General features: G+C 51.5%; 1 protein-coding gene across 16 annotated transcripts in view; it reads right to left on the bottom strand.

The window, feature by feature from the left end:
• ncor2 (nuclear receptor corepressor 2) overlaps window positions 1-21,553 on the bottom strand; it is a 138,865-nt gene that overhangs the window by 43,012 nt on the left and 74,300 nt on the right. For 13 of the 16 annotated variants that reach the window (XM_035378736.1, XM_035378722.1, XM_035378724.1 and 10 more), the window contains 9 exons: window positions 20,470-20,526; window positions 17,773-17,825; window positions 14,251-14,317; window positions 9,288-9,460; window positions 8,705-8,798; window positions 7,993-8,171; window positions 7,489-7,543; window positions 6,938-7,036; window positions 2,593-2,726 (listed from right to left, as the gene is read on the bottom strand). In XM_035378736.1, the coding sequence (XP_035234627.1) occupies window positions 2,593-2,726; window positions 6,938-7,036; window positions 7,489-7,543; window positions 7,993-8,171; window positions 8,705-8,798; window positions 9,288-9,460; window positions 14,251-14,317; window positions 17,773-17,825; window positions 20,470-20,526 (911 nt within the window). Of the gene's footprint in view, window positions 1-2,592; window positions 2,727-6,937; window positions 7,037-7,488; window positions 7,544-7,992; window positions 8,172-8,704; window positions 8,799-9,287; window positions 9,461-14,250; window positions 14,318-17,772; window positions 17,826-19,869; window positions 20,021-20,469; window positions 20,527-21,553 lie in introns of those variants that run through there. The other 3 variants (XM_035378725.1, XM_035378739.1, XM_035378737.1) reach the window with 2 other exon arrangements.

Here is a 21,553-nt window from a genome sequence, read left to right as displayed (position 1 = left end):
CCCCCACCGGCATCACGGCCCTTTTAATAGCTTCACAAACACCCTTTAAACGAGGCTCACCGCAAATCTACCCCGGTAAATGCATTTAACCGCCTTTGAAGCCTCCTCTTAATTCGTACATACATCAAGGTTTCAGCGAATGGAGCTCAATTATGCTTTTCAACAACACACCTCGCTCGAGCTTTTCATATTGCTACATCGGTCACCCTGACCCAGTTTTTTTCTATTATGGGATGCACTCGTTTTTATGTGACGCTCCTGAACCGCTGCAGCCCGGGCTGGGGATAACGACGGATGAGTGGACTCTTCACGCATCATCTGCGCCTGCGGTGTGTCACTGGCTGTCTTAACTTCCTCACAGCGCTCGCTCGTGAAAAAAAAAAAAAAAAAACATTATACCAAAAACAGCTCGGGCTGCTTCCTGTTCCAAAAATGAATAACGCTGACAAAATAAAGTGCTAAAATAAAAGGAAAAGTTGGAAGTGCTCCGTCTAATAAAAACGAGCAGTTCTGACCCAGCGGGTGCATGACCGGTATTCTAATTGTTTGGGGGGGGGGGGGGGGGGGGGAGTCAAGGCTGTAGATTTATGTTCATTGCTGTGCTTTATTGCCCTACATAACTGTGTGTACATAATGATTAATGCCAGGACGTTTTTCCCTTGCTTCGCTGTTTAAAATGTAGACCATAGGGCACCGCATTTGACCAAGCAGATCGAAGTTCTCAAATTAGGTCAATTGGAATTAAGAAACAATTAGCTACTCTGCCGCTTACAGAGCTGAATACATGCCCCAATACTGTTTCAAATCAAAAATTCACCCCGATATGTAGTTACATAGGTTGGTTGTTACAAGTGCAATTCCTTTCTTGTTATACAAGTAATTTTTGATTCTATTGTGCGCAGCAACCCAGTCTGCCAATGATGACACAGTAATACAATTCCCATCAAGCATGGTCTTCCAATGATGACACAGTAATACATTTCCCATAAAGCATTTCACCCACATATTAGACAATGAATTAACTACATTATAGATGGCTGAAGCTCTCGCGGGGGGGATCGCTGTGTATACTCTGTACTGATACGCCAACTTGCCAGATCGTCAAGGACAAATCTGCGTTGTTACGACCCAAACCCCACCTATTCCTCAGCCAAGTTTCCTTGAAAAGGATGAGCCAAGCCTAGCGCTAAAAATAGGTGACTTATGTGTTAAATAATCAGTGAAGTTTCAAACTAAGTACAGCATAAAGCCTGTAGGCCCACATGGGGAAGCTTCCCTAAACCTTAAAGCAGGAGGGTGGCGAGTCACCCGCTCCAAAAACTCGCCGCCGCCGCCGCCGTTCCTTCCGCGGCGTAGCCGGTTTTCCCACCCCGCGGCGAGGTTGGCGCGGAGACGCCGCCGTCTCCGGCTCTGTTTGTTTTAGAGTTTGTTCAGGAGCGCGAGAGCGAAAACGTACCTCAGTCCAAAGACAATAAGGCTGGGACACGGCAGAGCAGAGCAGAGCGGGGCCAAACACCTCCGTGCTCCAGCGCTGACCCGAGCAGACGTCCGGAGGACGGCACCGAGCTCTCTACAGGCCGTCCCTCACCCGGCGCAGGAGTCGCTACGCGTCCGCGTGCCAACCAGAAAACAAACCAGGAGCCAACCGCCTCGCGCAACGCCCGCTACTGCCCACATCCAAAATTCCAAAAGCCGCCATCTTCTTTTTAGGTCACGTGTTTGCCTCGAAACAAACCCAAAAAAAAAAAGAAAAAAAAAACCCCCTGGGATGGGACTGCCCCCAGCTATGTCACTTGACTGCAGCGTGCCAAAATAAAAGAACATGTTTGTGTGGTGTTCCCAAGCGGCTCCACGCAGCGTGTGTACATATGACCGATTTTGAAATCGCACAGATATTGCAGAGTTACTGAGGGCACCGATGTCAAACACATTTCGTATTTAACAGGAGTTCTTTCCAACAGAGCCGGTGGGAGTTTTGTGGAACGCCTAGCGGAGTGCCATCTTGTAAAACAAGGCATCGCATGCGTAGCGCTTTGGATGCTTGCATCATCGTGTACTGGAAGTTAAAACCGTATTTTTTCTGTTTTCCTTTAATTGCCAGTGGCGCATGCCAAAACACATCCAGCTAAGCGTTTCCTGCGGTTCATGTGAAAACACTAAACAACCTAAACAACAGTACCTTTGTTGAAGAAGAAATTAGGACATTTCTAACATTTCACTGCTTCGCTTCATTAAATCATGGTTCTATAAATTACTCTGTTCCCTTTCCGGAGCGTATAGTCAGTTATGCCTTTAAGCTGATTACACTCAGCTTGCTCTATGGGGGGGGGGGGGAACAGGAAGAAGACCAGCGCCTTGTCATTTCTGTGTGACGTGGCTCTGTGGTGGTTATTTTAGAGAGGGGGGGGGGGGACTCCTGGCCTCATGCTCGCTGGAAACTCGTGCTTCCTACCCAGGGCTCGCTTCCCTCGCGCTGGAGCAGCACGTCACGTAATTACCACTCCAGACCTCCGCTGGACGGCCTGCTCCGTCTGCCGCCATGACTCGAGCAGAACGATCGGAACGCGGCGACAGCGAAAGAGAGAGACTCACTTCAGCCCGTCGTCCTTGTCGTCGGTCTCAGCCTTCTCCTCCTCCCGCTCTCCTTCCTTCTCCTTCTCCTTCTCTTCCTTCTCCTCCTGGCTGCTGCGGCTCACCTGCTGCTGCTGCTGCTGCTGCTGCTGCTGCTGTGGACGAAAGGGAAGAAGACAGGTGGGGTCAGCAAACGGAGCGGGACAAGCCGTATGAACTCCCCCCTTCCTTCTGAAAACGGACATTCAGAACGGGCGTTTCATGGGACCGGGACACATGACGGGCGCAGGCACGTGGTAAATAAGACCCCTGTCTTCTGGGAGAACCTCACCGGCACCCAGCGGCCCTACCCCGGATACGAAAGAGACACAAGAGGACGGGTGAGACAGAGAGGAAGCGAAGGAAAAAGAGGAGGAAGCAAAGGAAAAAAAAACATAGGGAGTTACAGAGCGAGAGCAAGAGAGAGAGAGAGAGAGAGATAGATAGAGAGACAGAGAGGGCCAGAGGAAGGGAAGAGAGGCCTCAAATTCCTTCATTCCTCAAATCCACCACAACAGGAAACATGGAAGTCTGTGTTCTTTCCCTTTGAAAACACGGGTGCTTCCAAAGCCCGCGCCTCAAAAGTGGACACCTGTGTACACCGCCACTTCCCTCCAGGGGGGCCTCTGCCCACAGGGGGCGCTCCTGGAACCACCGAGTTTACTCTTCTTCTACTCTTTCGGGCTCTGCGTACGCTCCAGCACCACAGTGTCTTCCCCCGCTGGAGAAGACCCCACCTTCTCCTCCACACTTCTGCTTCTCCTGGACATGTCCTCTGAAAGGCCAGCTTCTGGAGCGCAGGTCGGGTGGACGGGTAAAGAAGCTCGCCCGCTGGCCTGGCTGTACTGGTTCTCAGGTAAAGAGGTCACCACATGCCGGGCCAATGAGCGCATTAGCCTCTGAGAGCCGGCCTGCCAGCACGACTCATCCTCCCGTAGGTCTGAGCAATGGCCCCAGAGCGCGCCATTCCGTGGAAACTCAGGAAAATTACTTCCATGTGTCGCGCCTGCTTTCGCCCGCAGATGAGCAACGGTTTCTAAAGGGAAAAAAAGGCTATTTGATCCAGACGGCAATCCGATTTCAGACACGAAGCCCCCCCCGCCTCGAACCCCCCCCCCCCCCGCCTCGAGGGCGGCGTGACACGCGCGCACACGCTCGTCCAGCGCCCGGCGGTGAGCAGGCTACGCCACGCCGTGGCCGCTCTGGCGCGGGCCAGCTCACTTCCCGCCCTAACGGCTCGCTTCACAGAGACCGCCCGTCGAAAGCGGGCAGCCGGGGAGAGACGGGCTACGCCGGCACCGCGCTCCTTATTCCTCCCTACCTGCTGATCGGCGGGCCGACGGACGGCCGGCGAGCTGGCCCTCCTCATTCCAGCCGTACGATCGCTCGCTCACAGGGCTAAAAATAATAAAATAATAAACCCATGGCCACCCCCGCGACTCTCTCTCTCCGCTCTCTCATGCTGCTGGAGTGCACTTTCCCCCCTTTCCCCTCTCTCTCTCGCTCTTTCTCTCTCTGTTGTTTTCTGCGTATTGAGGCTGTCAAAAGCAGCCACAGCATTCCAGCTATGATTCTGCAATTTACTGGAATATTGGAGCAGCTCTGGCTTATGATTCATCAGAGCAGAGGGAACAAAAAAAAAACTACTGCAACCCAAAAAACCACAGAGCTGCTGGCGGGAGGGTGAGAGAGAGAGAGAGAGAGAGAGTGTGTGTGTGTGTCAAAGAGAGAGAGAGTGTGTGTGTCAAAGAGAGAGAGAGTCAGAGCATGAGCCCCCTCCAACAGAGCATGGGTGCAGCACCACTGTGTCAAGCATAAATTACAACAGTGAAACAATTTTACGCGAATGTAAATCTTCAGAGCACTACACCAACACTGCTGAGGGAGTGCTCATAAGAGACGGGCGTGCAGCTCTGCTCTCTGCTGTAGTTTACAGTACATTCTAACCGCCAAGCACAAAAGGTTGGCGGACTTTCACAATCACCCGCAATGCTGTGAAAGAACAGCGTCGAGAAAATGATTTCTCATTGTGCCCAGTCTGTAATGACATGGTAAAAAAAAAAAGCTACGAAACGCATCAGAGAACAAAAAAAGGAAGACAGGAAGTGAGATGAATTCTGTGCTGAAAGGCCTTCTCTGAAGCAGGTGAATCCTGCTGGAATAACAGTGCAGCCCGTCGTGCCACACACACTCCAGCTCAGATCACCCTCCACTCAGTCACATGGATCTCCCCCCTGCTCCCTTTACCCGCGCCCCTTTCATTTTCATCATTCCTGTTATCTTTCTGCCTCTTATCCAAATGATCCCACATTCATTTCAAACCTTCATCTGGTTTTGTTTTTGGCGTAATATTGCAAAGTGCCTTCTAACCCTTAAAAAGTGCTACACAAATGGAATTTATTATTAGAATTTTTAAGTGCCCTCCAAATAATGTGAATAGACCGGAGATAGCGTTTGCAATGTGACGTCTCCATTCACCCACACAGCAGTCCCGCGCAGCCAGACCTGTCTCCACACTGCGTTTCAGCGCTGTGCCAGCGCTGGAGGAAGGTCTGGCCCAACCCACTGTCATTCCGGTATGGGGGAAAAAAACTCTCCGGCTTGTTTGTATTTCTTTAAACCAATCACAGTCGTCTTGGGCGGCGCTAAGCCCAGGAAGTGCCCAAAAGCGGTAACACACAGGTAGCGGAAGGGGAGGAGAATTCCGACTGAAACAGTCGGCCAATGGCAGGCTTATACCCACAGTCTCTGTGAGTCAGACTACCCACACAGAGACATGCACAGTGAACACAGAAGCGCAGCGTGTACACGCACACATGACTGGGTAATGCACGTGCACGCAGGATAACGCACACGCTTGACTCGCACGTGCTCAGTGCGCTGCAGTGGCCCTGGAGGGGGTGGGGGGGCGGGGGGGCACCACCTCACGCTCAGTGTTCACAGCACAGCGCCCCTGGGCCAGGGAGTCTTCCCTAAAAACCTCACCTTTAAACACACAACTCGGTCAAAGAAAGGGAGAAAGAAACGCTGAAAAGGAAGGACGCGAAAAGCAGGGGGAAAAAAGGATGAAAGGAGGAGAGATATAGACGAGGGCAGACTAAAGGGAAGAATAGAGCGGGGGGTGGGGGTGGGGGGGTTTCTCTTGTGTCCAGGTCGCCCGCTGACATCTTCATCAGGTCCTTATTGTGCCGCCCTAATCTCATTTCTCCTTCTGCGAAAGAACAGCTCGGGGCGCAGAGAGCCCAGACAAACCCAATAACCCGCCTTCTGAATACCTGGAATGAACCTACGCCGCGGAGAAGGGGCTCCTCCGCGCGTTCTTCCTCCCCGTCAACAGGAGGAGGAGGAGGAGGAGGAGGGGAAGGAGAGAGAGCGGGAGAGAGAAATCTGTTCTAATCGCCTCCTAATAATTACCCGCATCTTTCCTTTCTCCCCCTCGCCCCCGAGTCCCGCGTCTAAACAGATCAATGGTGCCTTCAAAGGCGGCCCGTTTCCACCGCGATGTCTAACGTCCCCTCCCCCCTCCCCCCTCCCTCCCAGGTCTACGCTGCTCTATTGAAAGAGAGAGAGAGGGAGAGAGAAAAGAGCTCCATTTAGGCCAGGGTCTTGTTATCTCTCCGTGCCGTGAGAGCAGCAGAGCCGACTCGTGAGAAGCAGCCGCTCCCGCTCCAGGTGCCATTAGCGTTAGCCCGTTAGCGCCGCTCATTAGGGAGGCCGAGGTGCTTCGGAGGACGGGCTGGTAATGAGCGGAGGCGTCACGGGGAGAGACACTGACCCCCCCCCCCCCCCTCACAGGATAAACGACGGCCTTTTCGCCCGGCAATTAGCGCACCTTTTCATTAGCGCCCGCCCCGCTGGCGAAGAGCAGCAGACCCGCCCGTAGCGACGGAGGCTAATTATTTTAATGGAGCCGGAGGGGGAAAAAAAGGCACGTGGGCGTGCTTCTGTGTCGGCGGAGCGCGGCGTCTGACGGGCGCGTTTCTCCGCTGACCCACATATCCCGCGGCCCCCGCCCGCCAAGCCCGCTGAGCCACGGGGGAACTGGGAGTTTTCATCCCGGTCTGACGTACGCCTCTCCGCTGATGGAGCGTCGAGGTCGAGGGCCGTCTGAGCGTGACGTGCGAGGAGGGGGCGGGGGCGGGGGTGGAGGTGGGGACGGCGGGGGCTGGATGTGAGGGGGGGGGGGGGGGCTTGTTTTCTTCCAGAACCTGCCGGATTCTCACGGTCACAAGGACGGTTCTTCCATCCCTCCGAAACAGCTCTCTCTTAATTTAACAGCAACAGCGTGGACGCTGGAAGGGGGAGCGGGGGAGGGGCCACGCCTCACCTGGCTTCGGCCGCGGCGGCGGTAGTTCCGGCGCACAATGTTTTTGTAGTTCTCGTTCTTCTTGGTCAGGTAGTAGAAGAGCACGCACTCCGCCACCGTCTGAAAAGAGCGCCCAGTATTCATTACATTACATTACACTAAGCACAGCGACCTACACAACCAGAGGAACTTTCACAAGCATAGCATCCATTTATACAGCTGAATATATACTGCAGTGATGCTGGTTGTGTAAATGATTCCCTACCTGGGAATCAAACCGGTGACCTTTAGGTTACAAGGCCAGCTCCTTACCCATTTTACTACCCTGCCGCCTCTACTCAAACAGTAACACATCTTCCCACCGGTCGAGTAAAAGGTGGAAGAGCCCGTCACATGGGCTAACACCCCCTCCCCCCACCACCAAACATCCTGCTGTTGTTAGGTCATTACTGATAAACCCAGAGGGCTTACTGGGAAAATGTGAAGATACTGAGAAGCCCTGACTGTGAAGAGCTGGGAGCTATGACTAACGCTTAGAAAAATAAGATGTCCCGGGAGTAACCCTGACACACCTTTCTCTCCAGGAAGGATGCGATCAGGCCAAAGTTCTTCGGGTGCTGGATAAACCTGTTGGCAGGGGGAAAAAGAAAGAAAAACTTTAAAAACATGAGAAAAAACACGGCATACATTTTGTTTGGCAGAAAGGTGGAACGCTATAACTAAATTTCCAGACATCCAGGGTGTTCAAATTCCAGGGTGTTCCTTTTGGACAGGAACAGAGGAAGGAGGATCCCGTCATAACAGAGAGAGCAGGGCTCAATCCAAGCCCGCCAGTGAGAAGACAGAGGGAGGCACTGAAGGTTTATAACACAAAAACCAGGGGCTGACACCCAAGACTGTAGCCTTAACAGCATTTCAAAGAGAGAGGTAGTTACACGCTGTCTCTTTAAAAAGTTTAGCAGGAAAGAGCCCTCCTGGGTAATGAAGCATTTACTATGCGGACATTGAGATACAGAAAACCGTTAAGCTAAAGAGGCTAATGAGGCTAGGAGCCTGACGTCGGGTAGGCCACTCACTTCTCGCGGAAGGTGTCCTTCTCCTGCTCGCTCCACATGTTCATGACCTGCCGGTCCTTGTACACCTTCATGGGGTCGTCCATCAGCCCGTTCATGTTGATGAACTTGATGCGCTGCTGCTCGGCGTCGAACAGCATGGGCGGGATGACGGCCAGCTGCCTCATCTGCTTCTCGGAGTTCTGGGGGGGGGGGGAATAACAGGCCGCTTTAAAGTTTGCGATGGGGGCGGCCAGCGCACGGACCGGCTTCTCTGGAATGCGTACCAGAGGTTGCGGTCGAAAGGGGAAGTACGCGGCGGAAAAGGAAGAGGAGGACGTTCTCAGTTTGAGCTGTCGGGAAGGTTTTTTAAAAAATTGAAACGGGGAAGGAGTGCTGACTGTCATCGAGCAGCTCGCGGTAAAAGGTGTCCTTACCCGATGTCATCTCGGGCCCAGAGAGCGTGGGGCCTAATTACAAGCTACAGGAAGTTGTAATTCAGCAAAAAAAAAAACATGAAAAACTCCCCTGTTGTGCAAGATGCAACACTGGTCTGGTCAACTGATTTCCTCCAACCAACTGCTTGGGCCGCTTATCCACACTTCAGCCACAGTGTAGCCACAGTACTACGGCTGACTCTACAATGCAATAAGCCGACTGAGTGTGAAAGCTGAGGGCTGGAGGTAAAGAACAGAGAGAGAGAGAGAGAGAGAGAGAGAGGTGTGGGAAGGCTCACCTCTTGCTCGGAGATGCCGTCGATGATCTCAGAAACCTCGTGTTCGCTGCGTGCCGCTGATGAGGCCAGGCTCCCCCCGCGCTGCCCCACCCTGCTGGAGAAGCGAGAGGCACTGTAAACACCCGCCGCTCCGCGCGCGCACAGACACGCGCACGCCGCGCCATTACATCACAGCAAACCCACCACACGCAAGTACCGAACCGCGTTTCCCATATACACCAGTCCCCTTACCACATGACTGTGACATCGCAGGTCACAAGCGCTAATATACGGAAGCGGACTTCAAGCCACTCGACTTACACATACACCCACACAAATAAGGAAGCTAACTATGACACAAATATCTTCATATCCAGACAACTCACAAAGAACATCACAAAACAAACAAAAGGAAGACAAAACTACAATACAACATACCCCTATAAGTGAAAGGGAATACTGAGAGCACGATTCAAAACAGACAAACCTGACGAACACAAATTTCTCCACTCTCGGATCTCATTGGAAATGAGCAACAAGAACCCACGCGCAAGCACTCAAGCAAGGGTCCCCGACCCCCGACCCTTGACCCCTGACCCCTCACCTCTGCATGCGCTCCTGCAGCTCCCTCTGCTTGCGGATCTCGGGGAACTGCTTCTCGTAGTACTCGCGCACCTTGCTCTCCTTGGCGCGGCGCCGCGGGTTGTTCTCGATGCGCTCCACCTTCTTCTCCCAGGCCTCCATCAGCTGGTCATAGCGCTGGCAGAACTTCTGTTCCTGGGGGAGCCAAGCAGCGGATCCATTACGGCTCCAGGTACGGACGGGAGCCACGTTACACACCTCAGATTTCAAACCGATATAGTGGAAAAGGGGGGCCGTCCTCCACACACAGAGACAGTTAAATACAATACACTACATGCACTCTTATACCTGTCAGGTTAAACCTTAGATCACACACATCTATTCATATTACACGTTGTGATGGTGGTTCTTATTTCAATATTCATTTCTTATCCAAAAAAACTGTTGACATTATGAAAGGGAAACACATTGTTCTCTGAATGCCTGCCAAGCATTTGATTCCAAGAACTTTCCCATCATGCACCTGGGCAACAAATGGTTATAATGTAGCGGTCTGACTTTCAATGCAATGCCCGAAGGCCACGCTTTCATACGTGATGTGTACACTGTACATCAACGCCTTTCTCTGCAGTTACTGGTGTACTGAAACGTGCCTTTGTTCATGAGACAATCACAACGCTCTGCAATGGTTCCATAAGCTTTAAAAGGCTCCAGGCGGCGGCAGAGCACCAAACAACAACAAGCGCTCCGCGACGCATCGCTGAATAAACGCGCTGATCAGACAGGCGGCTCGCTAAAGCCGAAAGGAAACGCGCTGCAATCTGCACTGAAATCAGCGGCGTCTGCACCTTGCGTAAGTCGCCCCGAAAGCAGCCGGGTTATTCAGCAAGGCTCACAGTCTGATGAGAGAGGGAAGGTCCTTTACTCATTTTAAACGCCTCGCCTCAGAGCAGAAGGTGACAGAGGAAGGACTGGAGGACCAAGGTTCGACTGTAGAAACAGAATAAGCAGAAGTAGACCTGCACTTCCAAGATTTTAGGGGAACTCAGATTTCCTTCTAATTGTTTACCATTGACCTCGATACAACGTCTTTAAACACGGGTGATCTCAACATTCCAGAATTCACATTTCGCAAGAATTCATTTATGAAGAGAAACTCGCTCTTTCATAATATCATTACGCTGCTTTTCAAGTGCCTTTCGTGCACCATGTGTTGAACTCCGTGACCCACTTCCCCTTTGAGGTGTCAAAAAGAGGAAGTGTGCAGAACTGTGTCAGCGCAGAGACGGTTTGAGGAGACAGCGTTTCCTGTCTGAGGGGTGGGCTCAGAGAATGAAACGCGGCAGGCGAACCCGGCATCTGCCGACGGGTTTTTACGAACTTTGACTGTGCAAGCTGACCTCTTCCAAGCCTGGTCTACCATTCACTGCAACCAGCACAGCAGGCAGTAAGCATTCTTTCTACTGGTTCAGAGAAGAAGTAGAAGGTGAGCACAAGTTCAAACAAAAATGTAGACATAGAAATTCTGCCAAATATTGACGTAATTTTGAAGCTATCATACTACATATTACAATATGCAATCTGATTATATTACAAAATATTATCCTTACCCTATGGCCTCTGATGCAATTTCTTATAACATGACTAGAAGTCGGATACCACAAGTGGTTTATCTTCAGACTCAGAGACCGCCCACCCACTGAGGGTGTCCCAGATCTCTGGTATGTCACCTTAAAATATGCATCTGACAAGAGATGTAGACAAAATGCAGCTCTTAAGTGAGGGAAACACCGGCAGCCACTGCGCCCCCACAGGGTTCCAGACTCCTTCACAGCCTCATATTCAAGGCAGAAGACTCAGAGTGAAACTTGTGCAGCTCTCATACAGACCAAGTCGCTATCTTCAGAGCTTAGCTGAAGTCAAATGAGCTGTCAGCACAAAGGATCTCAAACCCAAGGAAGCTTCCATCTTAAATTATTTATGCAAACACATTAACTGGTGCTCTGAAATAAGACAAAGTGCCTTCACATAATATAATAATTCATCAAGTGTCAGTTCAGGGCAATGGTATAATTTTAGACTGCGGTATATATCAGTTCCACGGCCCCAAAATCTATAATTAAAGTCTCATTTGTTGAGCCAAAGAACAGAAGCAGCGCAGCTGGTGACAGACCCTGAATATACTCCATTTATCAACAGTTTCAATAGTAAATTGAGACCTGCCAAGCTAAGAACCTACAGAAATAAAGAAGGGATGAAATAGGAAAGGGGGGGGGGGGGCTAAAACCATCTCTGAAATCTGAAACCCTTCAGTCTGGGGCCAGACTCTGAGGAGATGCTGTTGGTACGGAGCGAGAGCTTTTTGCTGTTCTGTTCGCGGTGAGAGGCAGTTCCATAGGGACGGTGGCACCGCAGCTGCCCAGGCCAGAGCTCTCTGTCCACAGGCTGTGAGTAAAAGCTGGAAGCGTGCCAGTGAAAATGCCACCGATGCCCGGAGCTGACTTTGCCCTCCGCTCTCCTCCCCTCATGCCCCCCGCCCGGACATTCACGAGCTCGTTCTTTCACCTCAAAGTCCCTTTCTCCCTCCCTCCTTTCTCCCTCTGACTGCAGTGAAGACCGTGTGGTCAGCAGGCTCCAGGTCAGTGATGTTCTGAAAGGGGGGGGGGGGGAGCGTTTGTGCTAACAGCTTCCCCTCGCCAGCCGGAGTGGGGAGGGACGGTTAAACCGAGAGACAGCCGAATTCTCTCGGGGCCCCTAAAAACAGCCGGCGCCGCCCCCCTCCCCTCCGCTGGCCCGGAACCGTGTCCCACTTACTGCCTGGGAAGGAAGCGGGACGGGGCGGCTCGCCGTCCCCCAGGTGGGGCGCGTGATTTCTGGAACAAACGCTCGGGCGTCCTTTCTCTGCTCACCCCGCAGGGTACGCAGACTTCCAGACACAGACTAAGCAAAGTCCTGAAGGCTGTGTCCCCTCATTTTTCAAAGTGTTTGGCAACACAGGCTTTTGGCCAGTCTCCACCCACTTCACAATTTTAAAAGATGCTAATTGGGCTGAGAGTGAGAGCGCAGAGGGGAGGGGGGACAGAACAAGTCGGTAATGCGTCATCGGTACGTGGGCGGAGCCAGCCAGGGCAAAAACAATCCTGTGCCTGTCGGTAAAATTAAAAATAAAATCCTGTGTCTGTCACTGTTCTGAATAGGGACCCATCATAGATCAAGCGAGCTGTAATTGCTATTTTATTATAATGTCAGCAAATTACTTCGTTCTTTCCGGAAGGCCAGCAAAGGTATTTTGGCAAAATAAACCAAAAAGTACTCGAGTACTGTCCTGTGTTTACAGAGCAGACAAATGATACAACTCTACAATTTCCTGACATCGTCTATCCTATAAAAATACTACAATTAGAGAAAACTAACATTACAATTAGAAAAGCTATATACAAAAATCTTAACAATAAACAAACTATAAAATAATACTACTACGAACTATCTACTAAAATACCAAATGGAGCTAAAGAACGATAAAGAAAATAGAATTGGAATGGAACAAGGAAAGACAAAAAATCTAGAGAGGAAAAAAAGAACTAAAAATCACTGTCCAGGCTGTCACAACTGGACCGCAGGTGGTTTGAAATGAGCAGTGGTCATTTCCTATTACATCACTTCGAATACCGAATACTTGCACATCAATCAAGAAAGCGGGGCAGAGACGGGGCGTTGACTTGCTAACGTAAAAAGCAGGTTTTTATCTACTTCTACGTCACAGACGTGGGCTGGGCTCCAGGTGAAAACAAAACTAAACGTTTCGCCGTCGAGTGGCAGGGAATGGCTCTGTTTCATGCGGTGGAATTAAAAAAATAGGACTAATGTGACGCATCAAACGGAGACAGGATACTCTGCTTCAGAACTCAAAAAACGTGATGTAATGTTTATTACCCCTTTAATATTTCCTCCATAACCAGCTGTCAAGAGCAGGGTGTCTTTAAAGGTAATGCAGCGAAGAGAGCGAACGCTGCACTGATAACCAAGTCCACAAACTCAGACAGAGAAAAAGGAAGAGACTGATGAGCTGTAAAGATTTTCTGTCAGGGCCGGTGGGTTTTGAAGATGTCCGCTTCATTTCGACATCGAGGTTAGGCCGATCGATCAGGGGGTATTTATAGCCCAGCGCCGCCCGGACGTGCCCCGTCGCCCTCTCCCGCACGTGCACAGCCCCACACACGCGAGCGCGCCCACACGAACGCTCTCCCGCTAGATCCTCCGGCCTGGTCTGAAGTTTACCCTTCCACACATCTCAGCTTTTGGAGAACCGTGTGACCGCTTTTAGGTGTCGTCCACATGTTTCGCCATTTTCAAAAACGACACACAAGGCGTCTCACTCTCCTGTGCTGCCCCTGCGTGAGGCTCCCCTATGCGTGACATGCAGTCATCCCTCTGGCAGTCTGGCTTACGGCTGCCGCGGCTTTAAATCTCCCCTAATGCACACGCCAATCTCTGCTGTCGCCCTGGCAACCGGCCTCTGCCTGACTGACCTCTGACCCACAGAGCCCAGACAGTTGAAGAAGAGGAAGCCACACTTGCACCGCACTGTGGAGAGATCGCCCACGCGTGCAGAGAGCGCCCCCCCCCCCCCCCCCCCGAGGCGGGACAAGACGAGCGCAGGCGAAACCCCCCCCCGCTCAGTGTCATAGCCCATGTGACAGGAACGGAAGCTACGTGACCGAGACCAGGTCAAACCGCGCCGATGTGACACGCGCAAAATACACTCCAGTGCCCGCAGAGGGGAGACCAGAAGACCCGCTTCAATATCGCTGCCTGGAGCAGAGACTGACATCAGAGACCGGCAGGGTTGACCCAAAAACACTGAGCGGAGGTCCCTGGCTTCTCCCCTGTCCTGACTGCAGCTCCGCCCCACGGCAACGGCCCGGCTGGTGTGCGGTACCTGCCGCGGGCGGCCGCTCTGATTGGCCCCGGCGATCCGTACTCACCCACTGTTTGCGCGCATGGTTTCTCCTCTTGAAGTACAGAATGAGCTTCTTCCTCATCGCCTGGTTTCTGAGGTGCAGGAAGAGAAATGGGAGGGGGAGAAAGGGAGGGAACGCAAAGAGAGAGAGAGCGAGAGAGAGAATCAATATGTTGAATCCAAGGAAAGGATCAATTCTCAGACTGAGAGACCCCGAGAGGCTGAATTACTGTGCGGTTGGGGACCCCTGCGATCGCTGTGTGTAGTTCAATGCCAGACAATGCTGAGCCAAGCCCACACTAAGGCTGCTGGCGTGCCAGGATGCTCTCAGTTCCTATCCACCGCTTCATTTTTCCCTTTACGCGCGCCGCTTTAACTCAGCCGTCTAAAGCAAACAGCATAACATCATCAGACAGATCCTTCCCTCAGCACAAACACTGTGAATAAGGCTTGTCAGATGTGCAGCGCTGTCTTTAAAAATAAACACCGTGATACAAAACGAATGAAGGAAAATACACCACAACAGACACAGGGGGGAAACGTAAACACAAATGTGTATGTATGCGCACGCGAGTGCACAGACCAGCACACACACACACCACACACAGACACCGACACACACAGTACACACATACGCATTCCCACGCACACACATGCGCAGAGACATGCACACGCACACACACACACACTGCAGCGAAGCGAACATGCAGGGACTCTGAAGCCAAGCAGGGGCTGAAACTAGCGAACTAGCAAGGGAGAGGGTGGGCAGCCAAGCGTGTAACAGACACTCCCATACACTTGGACCCGGTTCCAAAAAGGACAGCAACCCTCCACACACTCAGTGCGCTCTGAGGGGCGTTAGCAGGGCCGTTAGCGGCTGCAGCAAGGTGCACCAAGGCAAGCGCATGGCTATCGCATGGCTATCGCATGGCTAGCGCATAGCCAGAGCATGGCTAGCGCAGGGCTAGCACATAGCTAGAGCATGGCTATCGCATGGCTAGCACATAGCTAGCGCATGGCTAGCACATGGCTATCACACGGCTAGCACACAGCTACCACGCGGCTAGCGCAGAGAACGTTTCATCTCTCTAATGCTCGGAGGTGGACCAACGCGCTCCTTTTATTGACTCACCCAGATAACTGAGATTTGGAAAAAGCGAACTAGAGCAAGGTAATTCATTTGTTCCCCTGGGGTTCTGGCTCTTTGTCCTCTGACACGCTGTGCAAAGATGACCTCAGAGACCACGTCAGTGCCGCTTCTAACATCTCCAAAAAGGAGTGATAAAGAACTCAACCTAACCTGTTTGGTCACAGTTTGCATGGAGAATACTGTGATGCTTACTGAAAAAAAAGACTTCTGCTATGAAGAAACATTTTCCGTTAGGCGGCTGAAATACTGAAATTTAGCATCATCAAAGCAATCACTCTGGCAGCTAACGAGATCTAAACAAACGATGCCCCATGACCATAGGAGAAATAATGAATCTAAAAATGACAACTGAGGAACTCATATTAGGCTTCAGATTACTGACCATTCAAAAACAAAACAGTGTATTTTATTCGTGAATTACTTTTATTGCATCTAAATATGATGCAGTTCTTTTTTAAAACTGGAAATGGACCAGCACGCTGCTCGTTGCTCCACATCCTGGCCCTGCTAAACTGCTCACCTCGTCCAGGCGGTCAGAGCCAGACCTCTTCACATACCGCCGAGATAGCAATCTGCCCAGGGAGCCAAGCGGCTCTCTCAGCCTCTGCTGGAACATGGAGGTTTTTCCCCCTGACTCAAAACCGGCCAGCTCTGAGGTCATGTTCTTCCCGATTAATGTAATCTTAGTCAGCTAAGTGACCTCAGCTGTGACCTCCGCCCTGGGTCGGACGCAAGGACGCGATAGCGCCTGCGGGGGTGTGTGTGTGTGTGTGCGCGCGTGTGCACGTGTGTGTGAATGTGTGTGGAAGCGTATGAATAGACAGAAGACAAAATAGAAGGAAGGAAAGACAGAACACTTAGAGACACACAAACACAGACTGACGCTCACTCGCGCACACACACACACGCACCGCCTGAGAACAGTACAGACAGTGATATGAGAAAGCTTTCCTTCTACTCCTAAAAAGCATTCTCAGACAGCTGAAAGATAGAGGCCAGGCTGTATAACAAAAACTCCTCTCTCATCCTGGGAAAGCGGGGCTGCTGGATTCACAGATAAACCGCTCTGTTATTCTCCCCTTCTTCCTTTCATGCCAAAACGCAGGAACTCTGCTGTGCTCTGAGACATTTTTACAGGGTTGCAAGCAACCGCCTCCTTCACAGGAAATAAAAACAGAAAACATCAAACACAGACGAACGAGCACGTGCAGATCTGAATCGTGTGGAGATGTGTCACCGGAACACAGGGACCGGAGGGGCTTTCAGGTACTCCCGCATATCATATGGGGAAAGGCACTTTGGGACCGGCGTGCGCTTCGTGCGCAGCCTCTGGCCGGCCAATTACACGCCTCGAAATCGGTGAGGTCACCAGCGTGACGCGGTGTCGTCCGAGTGCACGGGTGCGAGATGAGCGCGTGGGCGGGTTCGAGTGGCGGAATCTCGGCGTCACGCAGCCAGCGCCGGAGCCCAGAGGGGCTGGGGGGGGGGGGGGAGGCACAAAGCCGCTGCTTGTCGCGGATGAAAGGGATGCTCAGGTACTTAGCCACACACACCTCTTTATCCTAATTGCTTTGAGCCAATAATACTGATCAAAAATGCAGGGAGATCAAAAGAGGAGTGCGGAGAGAAGGGGAGGCGGGGGAGAGCGAGGGGAGGACGGGGGAGGGCGGGGGGGGGGCGGCGGGCGAGCCACCAGATGGCCGCGCTCGCAGCTTAGCGCCCAGCAGGATGAAGGCGGGCGAAAGGGCGGTGCCGTCCACCCGGCCTTTCAGTGGGTACGCCGGACGCCACCCGCCTCGCCCGGGCCTCAGCACCTGCGCTGTGGAGAAGAGCCGTCTCCTCTGACCCAAATTCTCTACAGTAGGGGGCACCAGGGCCTGCGTGTTCCTCCACGTGCTTCGCCACGACCGTCTGGTACGTTCTGGCACATAGGTCCCACAGTTCTCTCCGTTTGCCTACATTTCCCAAAGAGCTTGTGTGTCCCACGGTCCTTCTTTGCCTACATTTCCCAAAGAGCTTGTGTGTCCCACAGTCCTCCCCGTTTGCCTACATTTCCCAAAGAGCTTGTGTGTCTCACAGTCCTCTCAGTCTGCCTACATTTCCCAGAGAGCTCAAACCATTCGCTGCCATTTGAAATCCCACATTGAGTTGCACAGCCAAGTTCAAGATTCAACGCTGACATTTACATTTGTGGAAGATGGGGAATTAGGGGGGTGCTGGAGAACAGGCGAGACTGAAAGGTAAGCTGAGGGACTCTGTAAGGGCTCAGATATTTATAGAAGCCCAGGTGTGTGCTACAGAGAGACTGAGAGGGGAAGATAAACACAAACACAGACACAATCACAGACGGGGATGGGGGGGGGGGGGTCATTTCCACGGAGTCTGAAGAATACTCACATTTTGATGTTCTCATGGTATTGCTTAGTGTCGGACGGCTGGTTGTAGAGAGGCTGGAATGAGAGAGGAAGATGGAGAGACAGAGGGAGAGAGATTAAGCACTACTGAAAAAGGCAACGTCTTTGAAAGGTAGTCCACTCCCTGCCTCCAGAGGGCCATGGGCTTCATTTCAGGCAGACCAGATGCAAGGTTGATCTTCCTCTCCCGACACCCCTCACTGCAGTCAGGTCATTTCACCACAAAAGCATCCATGTAGAACTGCCCAAGCAGTATCAGTACTGAGCTGTGCTCCAGTGGCAAACTACACTTAAGCAAAACCCTAAAACAGGACATGGACATGAATACAAATATTACAAGAGTCGCTGGCTAGGTAAAACAACAGGAAATTCAGTTGGGCTTCATGAATTACTATGCGTGAGACACACAGTCAATGTGAAACTACAGCAAGCTTGATAATCAATGACCGATTCAACTAGCTAGCATTTTCTTTCTACTCTTCCTCCTTTAATAGCACAGCCACTATCTCTGGCTGTTAGCACACACTAACTAGCTCTGCAGCCTTATTCAGTATCACACAATGTAGCAAAACCTGAAACGTCTTTTATTTGTACGACAAATAAAGACAACTTTGCACAACGCCAGCTGATGAATTAACATATTCTGCCTCCTGTTGCTAAGGAGGGGATGCTCAATAAGCCAGATGTCTGAGTTCTTCCATTATTTTCGGAGATGAAACATGCTCACCACAGGTGGTGACAAATTCCAAACAGGTGATGAAACAACGGCTTCAGTATGACTTTTCCAAAACTTTCCCAAATCTAAGAAGCACAGAGCTGTAAAGAGCTTAGATACTCATTCAGAGCTGAAGATATTCACTTCTGTGAACGAGGCCTTTCCCCACAAGTCATACCACAGCCTATTGAGAATACGGTTTTGCCACTAGTCAGTGTGATTCCCTTATAAGCTTTTAACACACAGTCTTGAGCGGCCAAAGACACTGCGCACAGTGCAATTGGATTAACTTATCGGTATCGGTGCTAACATCAGCCAGAGCTGGCAAATGGTCCAGCCGGATGGGTTATGCATCCAGGGGAAAGGAGCACAGTTTACACACACACACACACACACACACAGTGGCCCATATAGCTAGGAGTCTGACTGCAGATAGATACACCTGCAGCAAATTTCAGCCTCATCCAAAACCTTGCAATGCAATGTCTCTAACCCAGACAAAAAAACCTAGATATAATGTGCAGAGACTAGCGAGAGAGAGAGCGGTCCTGTTTGAGGCCAGGTCTGCTGGAGGAGTCTCTGTGGTGGACAGACTCTGCCTGTCACTCCTGTGGTGCTGAGAGTCCCCTCTAACCACAAACCCACACTGAGACCTCAGTGTGCAGTCTGAGCTCCACTCCACGGGCCAGACTCAATTTGGAGCAGGTGCGGCAGAGTCACATGGGGCAGCCTAGATTCAGTCCTGGAGATACAGCACTGACTATGAGTCAGGTTTACCTGGACACAGGGATATCAGCTTTGTATATCTTTGTGGCATTACTACATCTACAATTTGTTATTATTATCATTACTATTGTTACTACTACTACTACTATTATTATCATTACTATTATTATTACTATTATTTATTGCGGTTGTTGAAATAATTCAGCATGACAGAGTACAGCTAACAGACAGAAAGCAGAAATGTGACACACTGCGGTATCATAATCATGGTTGTATTACAAAGCGTTGCAACCAGAAAAAACCACTACCAATTTGATGACACATACTGTGGCACAAATGCATCCTGCAATCATAATGATGATGTGTCTCAGAACCGAGTTTAACATCAACAGTCACAACAAATCCCACAGCGCCTGTAGTCACAAACAAAAATCCATAACAGCTGATCTCATCGGTTCGATTATGGCATGAACACCACATTCATTTGAAGAAAAAAAGTGCAAACCAAACCACACTCCCACTCATTACACGCAAATGCATACACACACACACACACACACACAGACTTTCTCCCCCCGCCCTAAAGGCGCTGTGGGAGTAAAGGAGCCCTTGACCCCGCCCCCACGCCCCATCACTTACCCCCAGCAGGTGGCGCTGCGCAGGCCTGGCCCTACTCTAGCCTCTAGAGCTCTGCTCTGGTCTACACCTTACAGAACGCTTCCCCCTCTCTGCTCTGCGCTCACCACACTGATACAGATATGCCCAGAGACGGAAAGAGAGAGCGGCAGGGGGAGGAGGCACTGAGAGAGAGAGAGAGAGAGGGAGGGAGAGAGGGAGGGAGAGACAGAGCACGAGGAAGAGAGCACATAAGACAGAGAAGCTGAGAGAGAGAGCACGAGAGAGGGAGACAGAGAGAGAGGAAGAGAGAGAGAGGGAGGGAGAGAGAGGGAGGGAGAGAGAGAGAGCACGAGAGACCGCACTAGACCTCTAGACCGAGAGAAAAAGCACAAGACAGGGGGGAGAGAGAGAGAGAGAGAGAAAGAGGGAGGGAGGGAGCACAACAGAGAGAGAGAACAAGAATGAGACAGAAAGCAAGAGAGAGAGCACGAGAGAGAGGAGGGAGCACAACAGAGAGAAAGAGAACAAGAACAAGACAGAGCACAACAGAGAGAGAGAGAGAGAGAGAGAGCACTGGTGTGCATCCAGCCTGGATCAGATCACGGCGGCGGGGGGACTCACCAGCTCCACTCTGGGTCCGAGCCCCTCCAGGATCCTGTGGGCTTCCTCGGCCTTTTTCTGGGGGAGACACAGAGCGCAGAGAGGCCCGCGTTAGAGCCCCGCCCACACAGCACGCCTCAGAGCCCCCGTCCCAGAGCAGCCCACGCTCAGGCCGAGCGTTTCACGCGGGCCAGCTGGGCTAACGCTCTCCGCCGCGCTCTCCGCCGTGCGTTACTCACCCCCTCCCGCTCACGCACAGAGACAGAGGTCTGCGCGAGCTAATCCTGTAAAGAGCCACTGACCGCACAGGAAGGAAGACAGAGAGAGAATCTCACCTCTGCCTGCGCTTATCTTTGGTTTAACAGCGCGACGGAAAGGAGAGAAAAAAATCAACACTTCCTGTGACAGACAGAATGTGAAAAACAGGAGCGCCAAAACATCTGCCAGCGACCTCTCTACAGCCACGCTCTATACATTTATATTTAGCTTCTTCATGCTGTGTTCAATGTCCCTAACCACCCCTTCTCTGCCTCCTTCTCTCTCTCTCTCTTTCTCTCTTCCTCCTTCTCTCTCCCTCTCTTTCTCTCTGCCTCCTTCTCTCTCTCTCTCTCTGCCTCCTTCTCTCTTCCTCTCTTTCTCTCTGCCTCCTTCTCTCTCTCCCTCTCTCTGCCTCCTTCTCTCTTCCTCTCTCTCATTCAGTGAATGGCTTCCCCACAGCAACAGCCCAATTCCCTTTCACTTTCCATCCCACTTCATTTCCTTCAATTACCACAGCACCATCACAGCCAGAGAGGGAGAGGGCGAGAGAAAGAGGGGGAGACTGAGAGTGGGAGAGCGAGAGAGCGAGCGAGTGTAAGAACATCGCCCGTTCCATTTTTCATCATCCATGTGACTTTAGTTCTTTTTTTTTTTTTTTTTTTTTGAACTCCCTCGCTGGCTCCCTCTCATTGTGGAGGGGAAAAAGGCACGTACTCATGCACACTCACACGCATACACACACTCTCACACACAAGCGCACACACACACGCGCACACACACACACACACACACACACACACTCACGCACACACACACACACACACACACACTCACACAGGATCCCTAA

The sequence above is a fragment of the Anguilla anguilla genome, chromosome 10, assembly GCF_013347855.1.
Source record: "Anguilla anguilla isolate fAngAng1 chromosome 10, fAngAng1.pri, whole genome shotgun sequence".
Taxonomy (NCBI): domain Eukaryota; kingdom Metazoa; phylum Chordata; class Actinopteri; order Anguilliformes; family Anguillidae; genus Anguilla; species Anguilla anguilla.
Note: the sequence above shows the minus strand (reverse complement) of the source record. Positions and strands in the feature narration are given on the sequence as shown.